The 18,224-nt window shown below is 42.1% G+C and overlaps 2 protein-coding genes across 3 annotated transcripts; both read right to left on the minus strand.

Annotated features, from left to right (window-relative positions):
* Positions 1–5,154: 5,154 nt before the first annotated feature.
* p2rx7 (purinergic receptor P2X, ligand-gated ion channel, 7) lies at positions 5,155–12,488 on the minus strand. 2 transcript variants are annotated; one of them, XM_062381359.1, is made up of 13 exons: positions 11,374–12,488; positions 10,826–10,973; positions 10,678–10,749; positions 10,486–10,558; positions 9,481–9,577; positions 9,293–9,373; positions 8,862–8,997; positions 8,341–8,477; positions 7,852–7,942; positions 7,313–7,378; positions 6,928–7,032; positions 6,736–6,843; positions 5,155–6,186 (listed from the first exon to the last, which is right to left on the minus strand). In XM_062381359.1, exons 1-13 carry the CDS (start codon positions 11,493–11,495, stop codon positions 5,707–5,709), a joined length of 1,716 nt encoding a protein of 571 aa, XP_062237343.1. In that variant the 5' UTR covers positions 11,496–12,488; the 3' UTR covers positions 5,155–5,706. The 2 variants fall into 2 exon arrangements, with proteins under 2 accessions (XP_062237343.1, XP_062237342.1); XM_062381358.1 differs by having other exon boundaries at positions 5,155–6,189.
* A 147-nt stretch (positions 12,489–12,635) lies between these two features.
* Positions 12,636–15,783, minus strand: gstt1a (glutathione S-transferase theta 1a). Its single transcript, XM_062381361.1, has 5 exons — positions 15,583–15,783; positions 14,900–14,987; positions 14,210–14,366; positions 13,661–13,837; positions 12,636–13,005 (listed from the first exon to the last, which is right to left on the minus strand). Exons 1-5 carry the CDS (start codon positions 15,686–15,688, stop codon positions 12,805–12,807), a joined length of 729 nt encoding a protein of 242 aa, XP_062237345.1. The 5' UTR covers positions 15,689–15,783; the 3' UTR covers positions 12,636–12,804.
* Between the last annotated feature and the right edge of the window lie 2,441 nt (positions 15,784–18,224).

Genomic DNA, 18,224 nt, shown 5'->3' on the forward strand with positions numbered 1-18,224 from the left:
CTCGTGTTATGTTTAAGGTCAGAGGCGAGCGTGGTGTCTATGTCTGACTGTGTTCATCTAAACTGGAAATTAACCACATGAATCACTGCTGAAACAACAGAGGATCTGAAAAACTGACCTTTTTGTTATGTTTACAAAAGGTCTCATTGATGTGCGTTGGAAGAAGCAGCCAAGCCGATCACAGCTTTCTGTTGGGATGAGGAACACAGACGTTTTACTGACCTCAACTCACAGATCTGAGTGTCTGACACTTGAAAACGAACCAGACAGGAGAGAGACAGTCTCTCCTGGTTCTGTTTGAAATGACCACAGAGCTAACACTTATGAAAACACGAAAATGAACACAATGTCTGTCTGTTCCAGATGCTAATCAAGCTTTTGTATCTCTCACACTACGTTTGGCCGCAGACTAAATGCTCATGTCTCCTGACCTCCAGTTTCCTTTCATGTTCCTTTGATTTGCTTTAGGTGATGAAACTCCTGCTCTGTTGATACTCACACTTCAAATAAAGTTCATGGTTCCAGCTCTACCCTGAAGCTCTGCTGTTCCCTCAGAGCACTCGTCTTAACGACCTGAAATAGATATGTACAAACTGTAGAATGTTTTTAGAAGCTTGTCTGAGAAAAAACGTTGGATGTTAGGAAATTCAGCCCGAGCAACATCTTTTCTGTCCAAAAGGGAAATAGATTATGAAAGAGAATCGGGGCCACGTTGAAGAAAGATTTCGAGAATATAGTCGTAATAGTTTTAGAGTAAATATCAAAATATCACAAGCATAAAGTCACGATATTAGGGGATCAGCCTGTTGCTTGGGTTGTAATGAGGACATTTGGAGCGTGTCAAATTATACTGTAGTATAAGTTTCACAAATAACAAACTACTCACATTAGCACCACACTATCATAAGTTTGAACTGAGTCTATTCTTAAAAAGAACTTGGACTTGGAGGAAAATGTCCCTCCCATCCAAGAGGCCTGCCCAGCATCAACCCACCAGCAGGGGGTCCCTGGAATATAACATCTGTGGGTACCTATGTAACTACCACCAGTCAGATGATCCAAAGAAACCCCCTGACCGTTCCTGCACAGCTTTCTATAACTAATCTAATCTAGAGACTGAGAAAAAGATATAGCAAATTGTAAAACACACTAAAAGAACAAATTAATAAATTAAATTAAATTAAAAGCCCTTTGTTGGATTGTGTTGACTGGATTTGAAAGTACATCCATGAGAATTGTGAGATTCCTGAAATCACACAGCTCTTGTTGCGTGTGTGACACTTCGAGGCTGGCGTGGGGGTGGTATCACTGAGTCCAGGTCACGAACCCATGACCACATCATACAGGATCTGTTTGAACATTCTCTCTAAGCCAGTGGACATGACAGCACCTAAAAGGTCAGAGGTCATTTGCTCCCTGCCGGATGTGCACTAGAAGACTTGTCACAGGCTGCTAAATAACAAATTTATCATACATAACTTTAAAAAGCCCATTCATTAGAAATCAGTGACACAAGATGTTAACATAAAGCAAAAAAAAGAAAAACTGCAGTGAGGAGAAGAACTGTAAGAAGAACTGCAGTGAGAAGAACTGTAGTGAGAAGAGCTGCTTCACCAGTTACAGCAACTGAATCAAAACACATCGCTAATGTCTTCATCGCAGAGTGTGGCCTCTCGGTTGGAGAGCAGGACTTCCTGATTTCACGTTTGGAGTTTGTGATGCTCTCACTCAAACGCCTGCACTTCTCTGCTTGTGCTCAAAGTGTGACAGATTCCCTGCGCTCCAGATTCAGCTCCTCTCCTCAGAGGCGAGAGCATGAAACATCTCACCAAAATCCCCCAAACCAATAGGCCAGTAGTAGTGCTGGGAAATGAAACTGCCCCCCCCCCCCCCCCCCTCCCGTGCGTTAGCTTTACGTCAGACGAAGCTGGTTCAATAACGAAGCTAATGACCAACTGCACGGACCTCGTTAAAGTAACCGCCCTTAGAGGACTAATGGAGGAGTAATGATCTTCAAAAAGCACGTTTAGATCTGCTCAAGAGATTAAGAATTAAACTTGAACGTTTACCTCAGGTTTGATCACTTCATCACGATTGGACCAGAATACTGACACGTTCAGAAGGAAGTCAAAAGATGTCGCAGGTGATTTTTATATGGAAATATTACAATATTCACAATGCAAACAGTGCAGCTTGTATTTTGAATAATTACAAGAGATCACAAGAGCTTGGAAGTTTTATTCTGAAACGTAATTTACATATGACACTGAGGACAATAGCCTCTTTAGTAATAGAGTCACCTGATTACACAGATTTGAGTGTAAAGTAAATTTTTTTCATATTTCCTGACTACCTGGATATTAATTCTTAATTCATCCCGTTCAGAACGTGACCGCCAGGGACCTTCAGCACCTAACCCCATCTTGTGCAAATCCATCATTTGGAGCCAGAGTCTGTGAAGCCGTGATCGTGAACGCTCAACCGATTGTGTCAATGTAATAATTATAAATGGTGAACTACGACTTTGTGATTCCAGAAAAATGTCTAGGCTGATTTATCCACAATTTTTTTTATATTTTTGCACATTATTTGATTCAAAAAGAAATCCCCCAATAATTATCATTGCTTCCAGCAGCCTGCTCACACATCGATTTCCCACGAGGCACACGAAAGAATCCGCAGTTGAATTGGAGTTTCTGCTCCAGCACAGGAGGCCCAGTGTGCTGCTGCAAGCTGCTCAACCAAGCGTCATAATAACTTAATAATCATAATTACATTCCAGTGTTTTCACTGAGGGCTGTAGATTCGACGGCTCCCTGTAGGTTAAACACAGTTTTCTAAACAGGCCTTTCACTTGAAGGCTGCCTGGAAAGATTCCCACGTTATAATCAGACGAGCGTCGACACACAACTCACACTGACGCTAGGCACGTGCTAGATTGAGTTTTAATGACATTTACCACCTCTCGAAAAACCATCTCAGGGTCGTGATTAAGGACGATGCTGCGTCGTCCTAATGGGAACGAACAAAAAGACTCAGAAACACATCGACTACCCCCCCCTCCGACCCTCCCACCCCCAATAATGATCTTCTCATCAGTGTGGATGAAGTGCAGCGGGGGGGAGGTGTGTGTGCATAATGCGAGAGTGGTTTTGTGACTTTTTTTAGCGATCGTGCAGTAATCACTCGGTCAGCATGTGTTCACACTGTATGCATGAATGTACTCTACGTCTGCCTGAGTGAGTGTTCGAGCCTCCACTGTATATCTGCATCCGAATCTCTGCAAGGGGCCAAAATCAAAAAGTCTTGAAGCTGCTTCCTTTGATTTCAGAGCTTTTCATGTCAGTTTTCAAACTTGATGAACAGTTTCACAGTTTTCACAGCCTCCAATTAATATAGAGTCTATTGACTGAGGCTCCGGTTTATAAATATACTCAGCGTGATGCCAACGTGACTAGAATACTGAGATGAGAGTATTGTTATTGACCTGCGACTAAAGAAAGAAGGATAGAACCTCTCTCCACGGTGTTTGACGAGCAAGTAGCAAGGAAGTCAAGTTTTCTCTCATGATAAATTTAGTCCTTAGTAAAGTGTGGATGCTGTTAAACCCACATAAAAACAGGTGAAGGAAAAATGACCAAAGCTCATGGAATGATATTTAATAATCGAATAATTAAGGTTCAGTTTATCAATAACACTGATGTCATTTAAGTGGATAAATTGGAAAGATATAAACGGTGTCAACTTCCTGCAGCTAACATACTTTATCTTCCAACCTTCCTCTTTTCGTTTGTTTTCCTCCTCACTTGTTTCCCTGAAGCGTTTCCACTCAGCTGCCATGTTGATTGCGACCTTTGACCTTTATAAAACATTTAAAAAGTCTCAAATATTGTAGAGCAGATAAATTAACCCTGAAACTAGGAGGTAAAACTCACTCAGGGTCACTGAGGGATGTGTGAGAAACTTGTATCCACCAAGTTTGTTGTATTTGTACAATAGGAAAATAAAAGTTAGATTCTATTCTCAATAAGGGAGTATCTTGGTCCAGATCTTTTTTGGCGAATCACCTGAGACAACTGTGATTCCCGACCTTCCATGTTGTGATGTAAGATCAGCTCTGTGGGCACAATGTGGAGGAAACTGACCTGAGATCTGTGGCTCCTCTGACGCTCAAACTCTACATATGAGATTCTCTTCGGCCTCAGGAGTACGATTGTGTGACTAGAAACCTCCGTCAGTGCAGAACAACCACACAACTGCACCATGTGAGCAGTGTTCCACTCCGGAGGCGCCAACGAGTTCAGTCCAACCAGGAGGTGCACTGACTTATCTATCCACCCATCCGCTTAATATCCGTGTCCCTCCTCCATTCATCTGAAAATCCATCCATGCAACCATTAACCCATCTGCCAGCATGCATCACATCATCCATCCATCCATCTCCACCTCAATCGGATTATCCATCCACGAAGGCCTTCGTCCACTCACACCTCACAGGCGCTCTTGCACGGTCTACAGGTAGAGTTAGAAATCACAGCAGGGATTGGAAACATCAACACTCACCATTCTTAAAATACATTTCTGCATGGAGAACACAGGCTGATCTAATTTAAACTAACCGGCAAACCATCAATTAGCCACCGGTGGGTCCAGTTCGAACCACAGAAACCAGTGAGGGCTCAGCGGGGGTGAGTAATGGAGGGGAACTGGGATGTCTGCTGCTGAAACAGGTCGTCAGCAGCTATTTCAGACCCGTGGTTGTTTAACAAAGAGCCCTTATTTTTGTCATATGGTCCATTTGTAAAAGAAAACAATGGTGGAGGACGTGAGCCTGAGTTTGGGAAAGTGAAAGGTTGAAAGCTCTCGTAAATGTCAGATCGTCCACCTGAAGAATGGCCTGGGGCGCTGGAGGCTAATACTACTCCAGCTGTTATTGTGCTGGATCTGACAGAGGAAGTGTTGGGCTTGCAGTTTCCAAACTCTAAGGTCACACTTGGAATAAACAATACACAAATCATAAATCACATCATGCTTTGTTGGAATTTCACTATATATGGAAGATTTCACAGCATTCTGAGACAGTTAGCTAGCGACGCATGACGTGGTGGACATAATGTTGTTGTGCGTAATAATAAGACACATGTAAACAAGATCATGAGTGGAATATTCTATTAGCAACTCATGTAAACATCACAAATTAAAGAATCTCATTCACAAGATGTTTTATAAGTTAATAGATTAGTTTGGATTTATGATACATGTCCTTACTTCTGATCCAAGAACATATGAATTCCTTTACAGTGTATTTTCTTCATTGATATTATTAGTTTTTAATTAAATGTATTTTTCTTTATTATAAGTAGCTCTGTTAGTTTTGATGCAGTTCAGGATGCACAGCTGAAAACTTTCAAGCATGTTTTTCTTCCTTGCAAATAAAATATTAATAAATGAAACGTTGAGAATAAGGTCAAAAGTCGGATTGTTTGTGTCCATGATAACGTGGGACTGAGCATAAAGACTGGAGAGGGAAGCCTCTAGCCTAGGTTAGAAACCAACCTGTCAGTGGCTTAAAAGATAGTATGTCAGTTGCTTAGTTTGTACAAAAGCTAAATTGTAAAACAGTAATTTTGCTTTTTTTCTGTGTCACACTGTCCCTTTAGGCAAAATGCTGCTTAAACAGTGAAATGGGGAAATAGAAGATCCTTCCTACAGGTTTGTCCTGGCAGGCGTGAAGCCGCTGTACCGTCCGTCCGGGCTCGGGTACGACTCCCGGACCCTCCACACGCAGCAGGAGGGGATGGCAGGGTGGGCGTCGGGAGGCGGGAGCCCAAATCTCCAGCTGATGTACTGTCCGTACGCGCAGTGACGCAGGGCCGAGGTGAGGGCTCCGTCCACAGGCGGAGACAAGGGGTCCCTGTATAGTAGGACAGCCTCCAACAGGGGGCGATGGAGCACCAGCTGCTTGAACAGAGGGGAGGAGGTGATGCAGGCGCCGTCCCTCCTCCTGCAGCACAGCTCCTCCTGTGGGAGAGAGGAGGGAGCGCAGCAGTTACACCGACACCAGGCCGGACGGGGGGCTTTGGGCTTGGGGTCGGCTTCCTGGTCGGGGGGAGGACAAGCGTCGTGATTAATGTGGACACCCGGCTGTAAGAGACAGAGGACGGCTCTCAGGTGTCCTGTGTCCTCCTGCTGGGACAAGAGGAAATCAGTCAAGCTGTGAAGAGGCACCTACAATAAAAATATATTTCTATTTGGTTTCGGATCAAGTGACGATGCTTCAAAATAGAAAGTTTAGATTAATTTGAAGCTAAAGCCTTTCATTGAAATTCATTTCTCCTTATGTCTGTGGATCTGACTCTGTGGATCTGACTCTGTGGATCTTGTGGATCTGACTCTGTGGATCTTGTGGATCTGACTCTGTGGATCTGACTCTGTGGATCTTATGGATCTGACTCTGTGGATCTGACTCTGTGGATCTGACTCTGTGGATCTTGTGGATCTGACTCTGTGGATCTTGTGGATCTGACTCTGTGGATCTTGTGGATCTGACTCTGTGGATCTTGTGGATCTGACTCTGTGGATCTTGTGGATCTGACTCTGTGGATCTTATGGATCTGACTCTGTGGATCTGACTCTGTGGATCTTGTGGATCTGACTCTGTGGATCTTGTGGATCTGACTCTGTGGATCTTATGGATCTGACTCTGTGGATCTTTCCTCTCTGCAGCAGTTTTACCTGACGTGGCAGAACAGACACTGGTTTGACGTCTTGTAAACTTTTCTTCAGGGATTTCTTCACCAGTCGAATGTTGTTCTCGTCCACGTGCGACACACACAGGACGCACTGCAACAGACGACACGCACAGTTCACAACTACAGGACGACGACGACAATCACAGTCCTCCCTCACATTGAACCCCCCCATCACCTTCTGTTGGTCCTGGACCGACTCCACTTTCCTCTGGGAGTAGTTGTGTCCGACCTCTGAAGAGTAACAGCTGGTTCCAATCAGCCAGTCCAGAAACACGGTGGTCTGCAGAAGAAGAAGACGCACGGAACGTCATAAAAGTGTCATCCATGTTTTCTCCTCTTAAATTAGGATTCTCCACATATTATACACAGACAATATTCACTGTGAGTGTATTTTATCCAATAGCACCATCATCTATAACAGCTTTGCTCTCTCTGACTGAGGTTAAGATGCTGAAATTCCTTCATTCTCTCCAGATAAACCCTGACGGCTGCTGCTCGGTGCAGACGGAGGACGAGAGCCATGACTGGACACTTCCCCCCGGTGCTGGGAGGTCACTCACCAGAGCGTAGTACGACAGCGTGGATCCGATGTAGACGATGAGCTGAATGAAGCTGAATCTTCCCGCCTGGAAAAGTTCACATCAAACTGTCGCTCGATTGTTCAGAAAACAGGAGAAGGTTTGAGGAATGTGGTCAAAGGGTCAGTCAGTCATTCTGTTCAACCCACAACCACACAACATACACAACATACACAACATACACAAACTACACGATTTCTCAAAGCCCTGTGTGGTTAATATGAAAAATGTGAAGTCTCAAAATGTTATAATTTAAATCTTTCAAGTATTTAGTCAAAACTTGATTTTTCATTAAATTTTCTGGTATTTTGCTGAAATAGTTTCCAGTCAAATTGGTCAAATTAAAATATTTATGAGAAATTGAATGAATATCTATCTTTCAGTCAAATTTCAACATTTTTATTTCATTTTATTAAATTGCTTCACAAATTTCATTCATAATAACTTATTATCAAGGTTTAAGCTCATTTTCCAAACATATATGAATATTTTCCTGAAATAAAAAAAAACCCAGTTCCCACCTGTCCGAACACCATGACGTCAAACCTGATGCCGAACGCCTTGTAGAGCGTCCTCTCCTCCCCCCCGTTCACTGTGTTGTACTTAGCGAATCTGATCAGACGACAGATATGAGAAATAGATAGATGGATAGATGGATACTTTATTAATCCTGAGGGAAATTCAGACAAATAAACCCAGAAGCTTGATTGGACTTTTAACATGACGCAGGTTCATTCACACAACATTAAAAGAGATTAAATGTAAAACAGGCAGACACAAGGCAAGATGGAAAATAAACAACTCACTATAAAAAGCCAGAAAAACAGTGGGAAGTGTTGCTTGTGTTTGAAATCATGCAAATAAACAATGTAAGGTAAATGTGGGCAAAGATAAATTCCCTATGTTTGGTGTCTTGGGTTTCAACAATTCATGGATTAATAAAAGTGTGAGAAATAAGAAACGTGATCATTCTGAACATTTGACCCTTGACCTCCGTGGACCCTGCTGACCTGAAGTTGAGGCCGGGGGACAGCGTCTTGTTGCTCTCCTTCTCATCCAGGCGTTTGAAGGAGTACCTGGGCAGGCAGAGCCGCGTCAGCCAGTCCAGGTTACAGTCCCACTTGATCAGCATGCCGATGACGCCACCCTGTGGTCAACAGAGGAGATGCATCAACACAACTGGAGTGATTTTATAAAAACACTCGGTTCCACATTAAATGTTTTGCTCCAGAGTGTCGTCTTTATTTTTCTTCAAACTGAAGAAAGCTTGTTGTGGAGAAACTTCCGGTTTTTTTGGTTTTCAGGCGTGTTTCACTTCCACTTTACTCGATCTGTTGCTGGGGAGGACAACTCAAAACAAGAGTCATCAGGAGAACTCAAACCCCCGGAGTCAACGAGACTAAAAGGAGCAGATCATTTGGTGGCGTCACAGTTTCTTGAAGTCGTTTCATTTCCGACTACAGCTAACTACACCTTCAGCGAGGCCATTTAATAGAGCTGTGAGACACATGGACTCACGACTGGTCCTCACCTCTAAGGCCATGTCAGAGAACTTCTCCCCCGCCTCTCGAACCATGTCTCCCAACCTGAAGATGGGACACAGCGAGTCGTTCACCCTCTGGCAGCTCCTCAGGTAGGCTTCGTTCATCTTCGGGAGGATGTTCCTCCTGAAGAATCGAATCAGTCAGAGGTGCTCTCACACTCAATTACTGTTATAGAAGTCAATTCAGCCGGGATGTGTGACTGTACATGACAAATACAAACAGTTAAGTACCACAGAAAGAAAATTCATAGGACTGCTGTCGTTTATCTTTTGATTATCGCAGCTTATTCTATTAAATCAATGTTAAACAAAATTAAGTGATCTCAAAAAAGAGAAAAGACAATAAAAGGATAAGATGATAAGATGTGATAGAGTCAATGAATCTGTCGTTTCCTATCTTGATTATTGGACAGTCTCACCGGATGAAGTTGAACGCAGGGAATCTGATGTTGTTCTTGACGAGGACGGTGAAGTTCTCAGCTGCTGCCAGAAGAGCAGGTCTGCAGCACAGATGCATAATAATACAGAAATCAGAATTAGAATGGACAGCCCAGGCACAAAGGTCGGGACAACATCCAGATCTGAAAACAGCTTGACTGTAATTTACTTCGGAGCTCTGGTCTCGGTTTCTATCGGGCACCAGGCGGACACCTCGCAGGTTTTCTTCAACTTGTCAAACTTCACACACGATCCCGTGTGAATACCTGCAGACGAGGAGACACGTGAAGTTCAGGGTTAAGTCTGAGGCTCATCAGGAGAGAGCTGACGTTAGCGCTGATGCTAAAACTGAAGCTAAAGCTGCAGCAGCTCAGTGACAGATTCCTCTGGTTATAGTGGAAACAGTCAACTGGTCACAAGCACACAAATAATCCGTTTTTTCACTTTGTCTGTGTCGTCACTAATGACAAATATTTTGCTCTTATGGTCGAGTTTTTAATAATTAACTTAGTGGAGAAGGGTCAGAGGCTGAAACGCCACCAGACACTAAAAACTAATTAGGATTGACAGGATTTCTGGGTAATGAAGTTCTTAAAAAGTCCCTGAGAACTTGGTTTCAAGTCTTATATTTCTCTGTAACATTAAATATCATGACAACAACAGGTTTTAATAGGATCATAACTTTCTGACTTTGAGCTCCTGTGGTAATTAGATACATTACACCTTCTCTACTCGGTCTCTGGCTTCCAGCTTCAAGCCCAGAGCTTCTGACTGAAAACAAACAAAAGTAATTTCCTCAATTCATAATGAAACTGCAACAAACAGGAGGAACTAGTGCATCTGTTGGGGACAAATCTATCAGCTGGTGTCGTTGTTCAGATGTAAGCAGTTTGCTCATTGTAGGTTTTGGTGTTTTCATGGGCTTTGAGTAAAAAACATATCTATAATGTCATCGAACATACTCTTCAAAAATCAACAACAAGCATTTAGATCCATGTCACTGAATCATTCAATTCATTTAAAACAAATGATGCTGCACCACGTCACACAAACACACACACATACATGAAACAGACCACGAGACAGACAGACAGACCAACAGACAGACCGACAGACAGACCAACAGACGGAGGTGAAGACGTGGTTGTGGACATTAGAAGACAAGTGGCTGTACCGTGGCTCTGTTGGTCCCAGGCTCCTCTCTCACAGTCTCGATCAGTCTTACACATCCGGCCGTTCCTGGGATCCTGCAACACAATCACTGCTGCTAGATAACAAACGTTTGACCACTTCTAATCTGAGCCGCTAAAGGCTGTTTAGATTATGTAAAATAAAATTAATAATAATACTAATAAAAACAAAGTACCTCTGGGCATTTCCCCTGCTTCTGATTCTTTGTCACGATAACATTTGTCACCACGAAGAAAGAGTTTTTGTTCTAAAAGGAGCAAAAGAGAGATTGAAGTTGTTTCCTTTGAGAAGAACCTTCACAGCCCAGAGGACCGAGGTCTGACCTGAGAGGCTCCGCTGTAGTCCACCTCGTCCCAGACCACGTCCCCGACCCCAGGCAGGAGCATCTGGGCCACACCCTTCACCTTGGTGGTGACCGAGCTCACGACCGGGTCAAACTCCTGGTACTTCCTGTTCCACAGCATCATGACACTGACAACACAAAACAATAATGCAAACGTGGCAAAAACAGACAAGACCAGTTTTAGTCTCGTCTCTTCAGTCTTTTATTCTGTTTTAATGCTTCAATTAAAATGTTTTCTAACTATTAAACTATGTGTTTGCACACACTTTGAGGTTCATTGTCAGGACCATGAAATAATATGAAGTATCTTAGATGTGTTCACATGAGGAGAAACTGTCCAATGTTAACAGGACATGAGACAGAGGAACAGCTGAGGAGGAAGAAGATGAAGATGGAGACGAGATAAAACTTTATTGAAAACTTTATTTCCCACACACCGGGGAAATTCAGTGAATGAAGATGAAGATGAAGATGAAGATGAAGAGCGCAGCAGCAGCACAAACGGTCGCTCATTGTAAATCCACTCACCAGATCACCAGCAGAATGGCTCCGTTCAGGCTCCACTTCAGAGACCCGAGCCGGACGCTCTGGATCCGGACCAGCTTGCTGGTTTCATACTGACACAGACCGAGAACACGGCAGCACGGCATGGTGCACAGGAGGAGGAGGAGGAGGAGGTGAAGCTGGCGGGATCGGGGTATGTCCTGCAGGAGGAGGTGACTCCCCTGCAGCTGCAGCTGAGTGGATCAGTCTATCTCCTGGAGGAGGAATCTGTGACTCATTCCTTGCCTCCTCTTCCTGTGTAAACGGTCACATGTCCAGACTCTGACTCCTGCTGCAGCGGCTCCAGAAAGCAGAGTTATCAAAACAGCTGCAGTGCAAGTCCCCAGAATTATACTGAAATATGAATTTACTACGACTATCAACCAAATGCACTGAAAGTATTAAAAGTCAAAGTCTTTGTTCTGCAGAAACATGTCCCTTGTGGTTTTCTTTTATTATAAATGTAATTAATTCTGAGCATTTTACAGTTGGAGCTGGATTTCAACTTGAGTTATTATGACTGAATTTATCATAAAAAACTATTAATTCAGTCATAAACGAGTGTGAACTTACAGAACCAAATTCAAACTGTGACAGAGGCACCACTGTCTCAAACCATATCCACACCGAGGGGCCGGACCCTCCACACAACAGATCGGAGCGGCCCAGAGAAGTCAAGATATCCTAATTGTCTTTTTAATTTGTTTTTAAGTTTAATAGGTGAGGAATATGTTTGTATTGGAACATGTGTTTTGGGAAACTCTAATAAGTATTTTAATTTGTGAGACATAAAACTGGAAAAAGCAGCGGCAGTCTGTGAGTCACTGACAACGTTCACTCAAACACCCTCTTCGGTGATTTAAATCTTGGTTCCTAGGAAAGTATCAGAAGCAGGAACAGTTTAAATACAGCTGTGGTTCCAAAACTAAGGGTCACGACCCCTGGATGGATCACGTCATGATTTTATAACTAATAGAAATTGATCGGTGACATCATCACTTTCAGCAGGTCAGTTTACGTCTTCACAGGAAACTAAAGATAAGATGAACCTTCATTATTAAACATATATACATTTTAATCTAAAACTTAAAGCCAGGAAGCAGCTTATAAATTGAAACAACATTTTACCCTGGCCGAGTTTTTTGTTGTTGTATATAATGTTGATGCGTCACTTTAATATTTGTGGGAAGGGATCACAGAAGTGAATAGTTCAGCAGGAAAAATGACACATTGATTTGTTCCAATCGCAAAGTTCCATAGTTTCCATTTTATAAAAACTGTAGATTTTATTGCATGAAAATCTTTAAGTACCTGAAAGTTGGCAAAAATGGTATCTTAGTACTTTTTTCTGCTGATGGAAAAAAGAATCTACACAAACGTGGAAATTATCAAATCTGATGCTGTTGAGAATCGTCTTCATTTGAAAAGCTTCTGAAACTTTGGTATGAGCATCGCCAGCTGTGTGTTGCTCTGCATCGTCTGCGGCAGACTGCTCACGGCCATGATGGACTCGTGGGCTTCGTCAAACAGCTTCTCCCCGAGCTCCTTCTTCACCCGCTCCCTCCAGGCGATCAGCTTCGCTCGGCCCTCGAACGCGTCCAGGCCGCTTCCCACAGGCTGCAAAATGTATGACACACAGGTGTTCTTAAAAACACAACACTTACATGAATTCACTTTACAAACACAAGCACATGAAAAGAGTTCTGAGACTAATTAATTGATATTTTTCATATAAATATCAACCAGTGCTGCTTCAGCTTCGCTTTGTCTCAGTTTTCCACGTTTTATTTGAATTATTTTGGTTCCCCAGCTGAAGACAACATGAGTGAACCACAGATTTGATGTGATTGTGAAAGCTGAGGTTTCTCTCATTTCCCTTCATACAGTGCAACTCAAACTTTTGAAAACGACCCCAAAGAGCTGCATGAAAAAATAGTGCAACAGTTCCCACGTTGAGAAACTGAAAACAGTCACAGAAGAAAATCCTGTAGCTGCAGCCGTGAAGGCAGCAGCACTTGAAGCACCAGGTGACCACAGATCTGATGTGATTGTGAAAGCTGAGGTTTCTCTCATTTCCCTTCATACAGTGCAACTCAAACTTTTGTAAACTTCCCCTCAGAGCTGCATGAAGAAATCGTGCACCAGCTCCCACGATGAGAAACTGGAATCAGTCACAGCTGTAGAAACTGCTTCAAGTAGAAAATCCAGAAGCAGCAGCAGTTGTAGCACCAGGTGACCAAGAGAATTAAATAAGGGGTTAAAGTTGTTTTACCTGCATGATCTCGACCACAGCCACCAGATCTGCCAGAGAGAGATGGTCTCCGATGATGAACGGTTTGTTCTGCAGGAATTTCTCCTCCAGAAGGTCGAGCGACTGCGTCAGATCCTCCAAAGCGGCGTCCATCTTGTCTTTTGGCACCTCAGAGCCCATGATGAGAGGAAACATTGCCTGTTCACAGAGGACATGTAATCAGCTGCTGACCTGATTTATCATCTATTTAATTGTTTACGTAATCGGCTTTACATGCCATATAACAATGTCAGGATAATAAATAACTGATGACCCTTAAAAGATAAGTGTTTGTCAATCTTTCAAAATTAACTCAATTAAAAATGTTTATATAGAAAATATCTGATAAACGTTACATGGTCGCACAACCCTTCAACTTTGTTGTCACGTGAGACTAAAAGTATTGATTATCGCTTCTTTGTGTGTTTGTTGTTGTGTTTAGTTGTAGTCTCGTATTATTACACAAACTATATCACGTGTGCTCAAGTAGTCATGGGACGTTACTGCACGGGGGCAATCCGGGACTCGTACCCTGAGCAGGAAGACCTTTGACCCGTGAGCTCTCAGGTTCATGTGCTGCCAGGACAGGTATTCATTAACCAGTGCTCTTTGCTGCAGGTCAGCCGGGTACCAGTGATCTGCCACTGACGACTGATACTTCTGCACCAAGTACTGTAGAATGGCGACGCTGCAACACAGACAGTGTGAGGAAGGACAAGTTCATGTTCCGACAACAGCAAACGAAACAGTAACTCACCACACAAGCGTTTGGGTCTGGCTGGATGTTTATCGAGTTTAAGAGGTCACAGGATTGTAACTCACTCTTTCAGTTCCTGTCGCCTGCTCCACAAATGCCACCGGATTAAAAATAAAGAAGTCATCTCTGTTCCTCAAAATCAATCATGTATTCCCATGGAGGTTTTGAAATGGACGTGACTCTACACTTTTGCGTCACTAAGTTTGATCCACCTTGGTCCTGATCACAAGCTCTGACTTCGCTAACTTGACAGGATTCTGCTGACCCTGCTGGTAATGCTCCAACCAAACGGGGGTCTCACACGTCTGCTATGGAGAAACAAGCTGATGGGATTTGCTTCCTTTAGTCTGTGAAGCTCAGTTTGAATCTGTTGTTTTCTGGACTCAGACACTGCATTTCCAGTGGAGGAGGTCTTTTCAATTATTTGTACATGAGAGAAAATCAAACCCAATTCCCTGTTGTACCTTTCTGTCAGGACGAAGCTTCCATCCTTCATGACAGGAACCTTCCTGATCACGCTGACTTTGCCGAAGTCCTCGCTGTACTGCTGACCTGAGGCCGACATACAAATCAGGAAGAAGATCAGAAGAAGTTTGAACACACACAGCACATAACTGAGTGGGAAGGATTGTTCCATCATTTGGAAAAAAAGAGATGAATAAATATCTCTCTCTCTCTCTTCTTGTCCTTGTTATCTGCATTGAATCTCTGTCCTGTATTTTCTTTTCCCAGCACGTCTCATTTATACTCAATCACCTCAGGGATGCTGTAAAGTTTTGTCTGGAGGCTCTGACCTCTGACCCCCGACATCCCACCCTCTGGTTGCTTGTATAGTCTGTTATCTAGGACTTGTGTAACTCTGCTTCTCAATCTCCCTGGCTGAGACTAAATGAAAAGCCGATAGAGAGCTGCTCAGAACGAGTTCAAAGCCTGCAGGACGTTCAACTCCCAGCTTCTGCAAACTGCGCTCACACATGTTAACAAAATGGCAGGAGATGTAACTGGAGCTGGAGCTTACGCAACAAGATTTTAAAGCCGAATGGGACCTAGCGGCCTAAATCAATTGAATAAACATGCGAAAATCAACTATGCATGAATTCCTGAACTTCCTGTCTGTCCCTGTGTCTGTCTGACGTTGTGGAATTACCTGCAGCGAGCTCCACACGCTTAAACTGGAAGGGAATCCCGACGGCTTTGGCGAAAAGGAAGACGGAGCGGCAGGGCTGTGAGACGAGGTCGAGGTAGAGCTCCATCACGCCAGAGTCTCACGGCTGCAGATGTTTTGTGTCCTCTGCTTTTCCCTTTGTGCTTTCAGTCCTCTCCTGCCGCGCCTGTTAGCCTCTGTGTGCCCAGAACTCCGCCTCTCCTCGCTGTAAGACTCATCGATTTTTAAACTGTGGCGACAGTTCAAAGCAAGCAGGCTGTCATGGCTGAGCAGGCTGACCTTTGGCCTCAGGTTGGCCAAACATTTTGTAAACACTGCAGAGATTATCACACTTAGCGCCGCTACTCTGTGATTCAGGGTCCTGCTTTTAATGAGTCGGATCATTATGAATCTGCATTCTTTATAACTTAACTTGTAAAATAAATAAATAAATAACTAAATGAAAAGATTCTCAGATATGCTGCTTTCAATTGCAATTTTAAAATCTTTGGGTCTTGAAAGTTGATCAGAAAAAAACATCTGAGGACGTCATTTTTTACTTTTTAATTATTGATTCATAACAATTAATCAACAGAATCATTATTATAGTTAGAAAAAGGCTTCAAATCATCAAAACTGATCAGCGAGTGAAACTTTTATTTGACAGCACCTTATAAAGCTAATGGTGGTGAACATGTTTGTGACCAGTTGCCAAGTTTCAGTGAATTACAGCGAGATTGAGTCACTTGACCAGTTTCACATTTAGCTCTGTCTTTGGACTGAGAGAGATGTGATACTCTCAGCCTGTCTTGTGTATGAAATAAATCCCGTCGAGAAGCCGATCAGGAAAAGGAGGAATGTAGTCGAAACGTATATTCCTGGGGGATTATTAAATGTCAATAATCATAATTACATCACGTAAACCTACTATTTGATGTGTTAATATAAATAATAATAATATAAACCATATTGATACTACTGCATATATCATTTTATACAATAATATTGTCTTTTGCACACTCTGTCTACATATTCTTACACTCATAGAATATTATATTATCTATTGTATAGTCAAATATATGTATACCTCTACTATATATCATATTATATTATACTCTTTGTATATTCCTTGTATATATAAGTCTATATACACATATTTATACATGTGTACATGTTATTATTATTATTATATTTATTACTATTATTATTATATATACTGTTGCTGCCATTACTACTATATACTGCTATTATATTGGTATAATTACTATCATATATAAATATATATTATGTTATATTATATACTATACTGTACTATTTTTATATACATCAGTATTATAACCATCATCTTGCCACTGCACCTTATCTACCTATTTATCTTGTGTTTCTGTTTTTATTCTTCTACCTCAATATTTTTTTATTTTTTTTTATTGTATTGTATTGTATTTATTGTACTCAAATATACCGGCTGCTATGACAACTTAATTTCCCTTCGGGGATGAATAAAGTAATCTATCTATCTATCTATCTATCTATCTATCTATCTATCTATCTATCTATCTATCTATCTATCCATCTATCTATCTATCTATCTATCCATCTATCTATCTATCTATCTATTTTTAAATTTACAGTATGCTTTGTACATCTTAAGAAAGGCGCAAGGTGATTTCACTGAGGTTTGTATAGATAAGCATTTGAAATGATATTGTCAGTAGTGGATACAAGGCTTTTCAGGATACGTGTTCATCATTCTGTTACATTACTTAATGACCAAATCTATTTTCTTTTTTGATAAAGCAGAAAAAACACATACAAGTGGACGTGAGGACTGGGAGCTCAGTATGTGATATCGTGTCTTTGATGCTGAAGGCTTGATGCATAGCAAGATATAACTGGTTTGATGACTTGTTGAGTATAAGATATCCCTTAGGTGTTTATAAGCTTGGAGTGGTTTTGTGAAAGGGTGGTGAAAATTGTCTTAATCATCCAATGAACCAGTGTTCTCAATCTTTATTAACCCTCAAGGACACAGTCGATCTTTCAAAAGACACTCTAAAGGCAGGCTCTCCCTCCCCAGTCTCATTAGAATGTATAGGGACAATCGCATCACAGCGCTCAAACTACTTTGGTCGTATGATCGCCAGGAGGAAGAGGAAACCACTATCCTCATGGAACCTTACATGTTGAAAACAGTGGCGACAGAGGCAGAGGCCTCCAAACAGTGGCAGGTTCCTTTGACACCAGAAGTTCCTCTACGAGCTCTACATTGTTCTCAGAAGAACCAGTTTTCTGTCATGATGCCTTCAGAAAGTTAACGACGTGAAACTCTGGAGGCTTTAAGAAACTCAAAGAAGGGAAAGATACGGGAGAGAAGCGAGGTGAGTTAGCATTCGGCTACTTCAGATATTAGCTAATACTGATGTTCACGTTAGCCAGGCTGAGCTAACAGGCTATCCCTGTTTATTTAGCTGTATTTGACTAATTTCTTTTATCATCTAAAATAACATTTCAAATCAATCAAGAACTTTTCCATTCACAATAGAACAGAACAATTAGCTAAATGTGTGAATTTAAAATGGATAATAGCAATTAATAGATACAAATGTACAGTTAATAAAAGAGATAAATGTCAGTAGAAGTAGATG

Source organism: Platichthys flesus, chromosome 3 (genome assembly GCF_949316205.1).
Source record: "Platichthys flesus chromosome 3, fPlaFle2.1, whole genome shotgun sequence".
In the NCBI taxonomy this organism is placed as follows: domain Eukaryota; kingdom Metazoa; phylum Chordata; class Actinopteri; order Pleuronectiformes; family Pleuronectidae; genus Platichthys; species Platichthys flesus.

Bases quoted from the DNA above. Each gene is read 5' to 3' on its own strand.
- p2rx7 (XM_062381358.1), bottom strand. From the start codon at position 11,495: ATGCCGTGCTGCCGTGTTCTCGGTCTGTGTCAGTATGAAACCAGCAAG. The intron at 8,998-9,292 runs GTGAGACTGTCC...TCGATTCTTCAG, and splicing joins CCTGCGTTCAACTTCATCCG to GAGGAACATCCTCCCGAAGA. The intron at 7,033-7,312 runs GTGAGTGACCTC...CTTCTTCTGCAG, and splicing joins CGCTGTCGTACTACGCTCTG to ACCACCGTGTTTCTGGACTG.
- gstt1a (XM_062381361.1), bottom strand. From the start codon at position 15,688: ATGGAGCTCTACCTCGACCTCGTCTCACAGCCCTGCCGCTCCGTCTTC. The intron at 13,838-14,209 runs GTACGAGTCCCG...CTCTGTGAACAG, and splicing joins CAAAGGTCTTCCTGCTCAGG to GCAATGTTTCCTCTCATCAT. The intron at 13,006-13,660 runs GTAAAACAACTT...TACATTTTGCAG, and splicing joins CTGTGGTCGAGATCATGCAG to CCTGTGGGAAGCGGCCTGGA.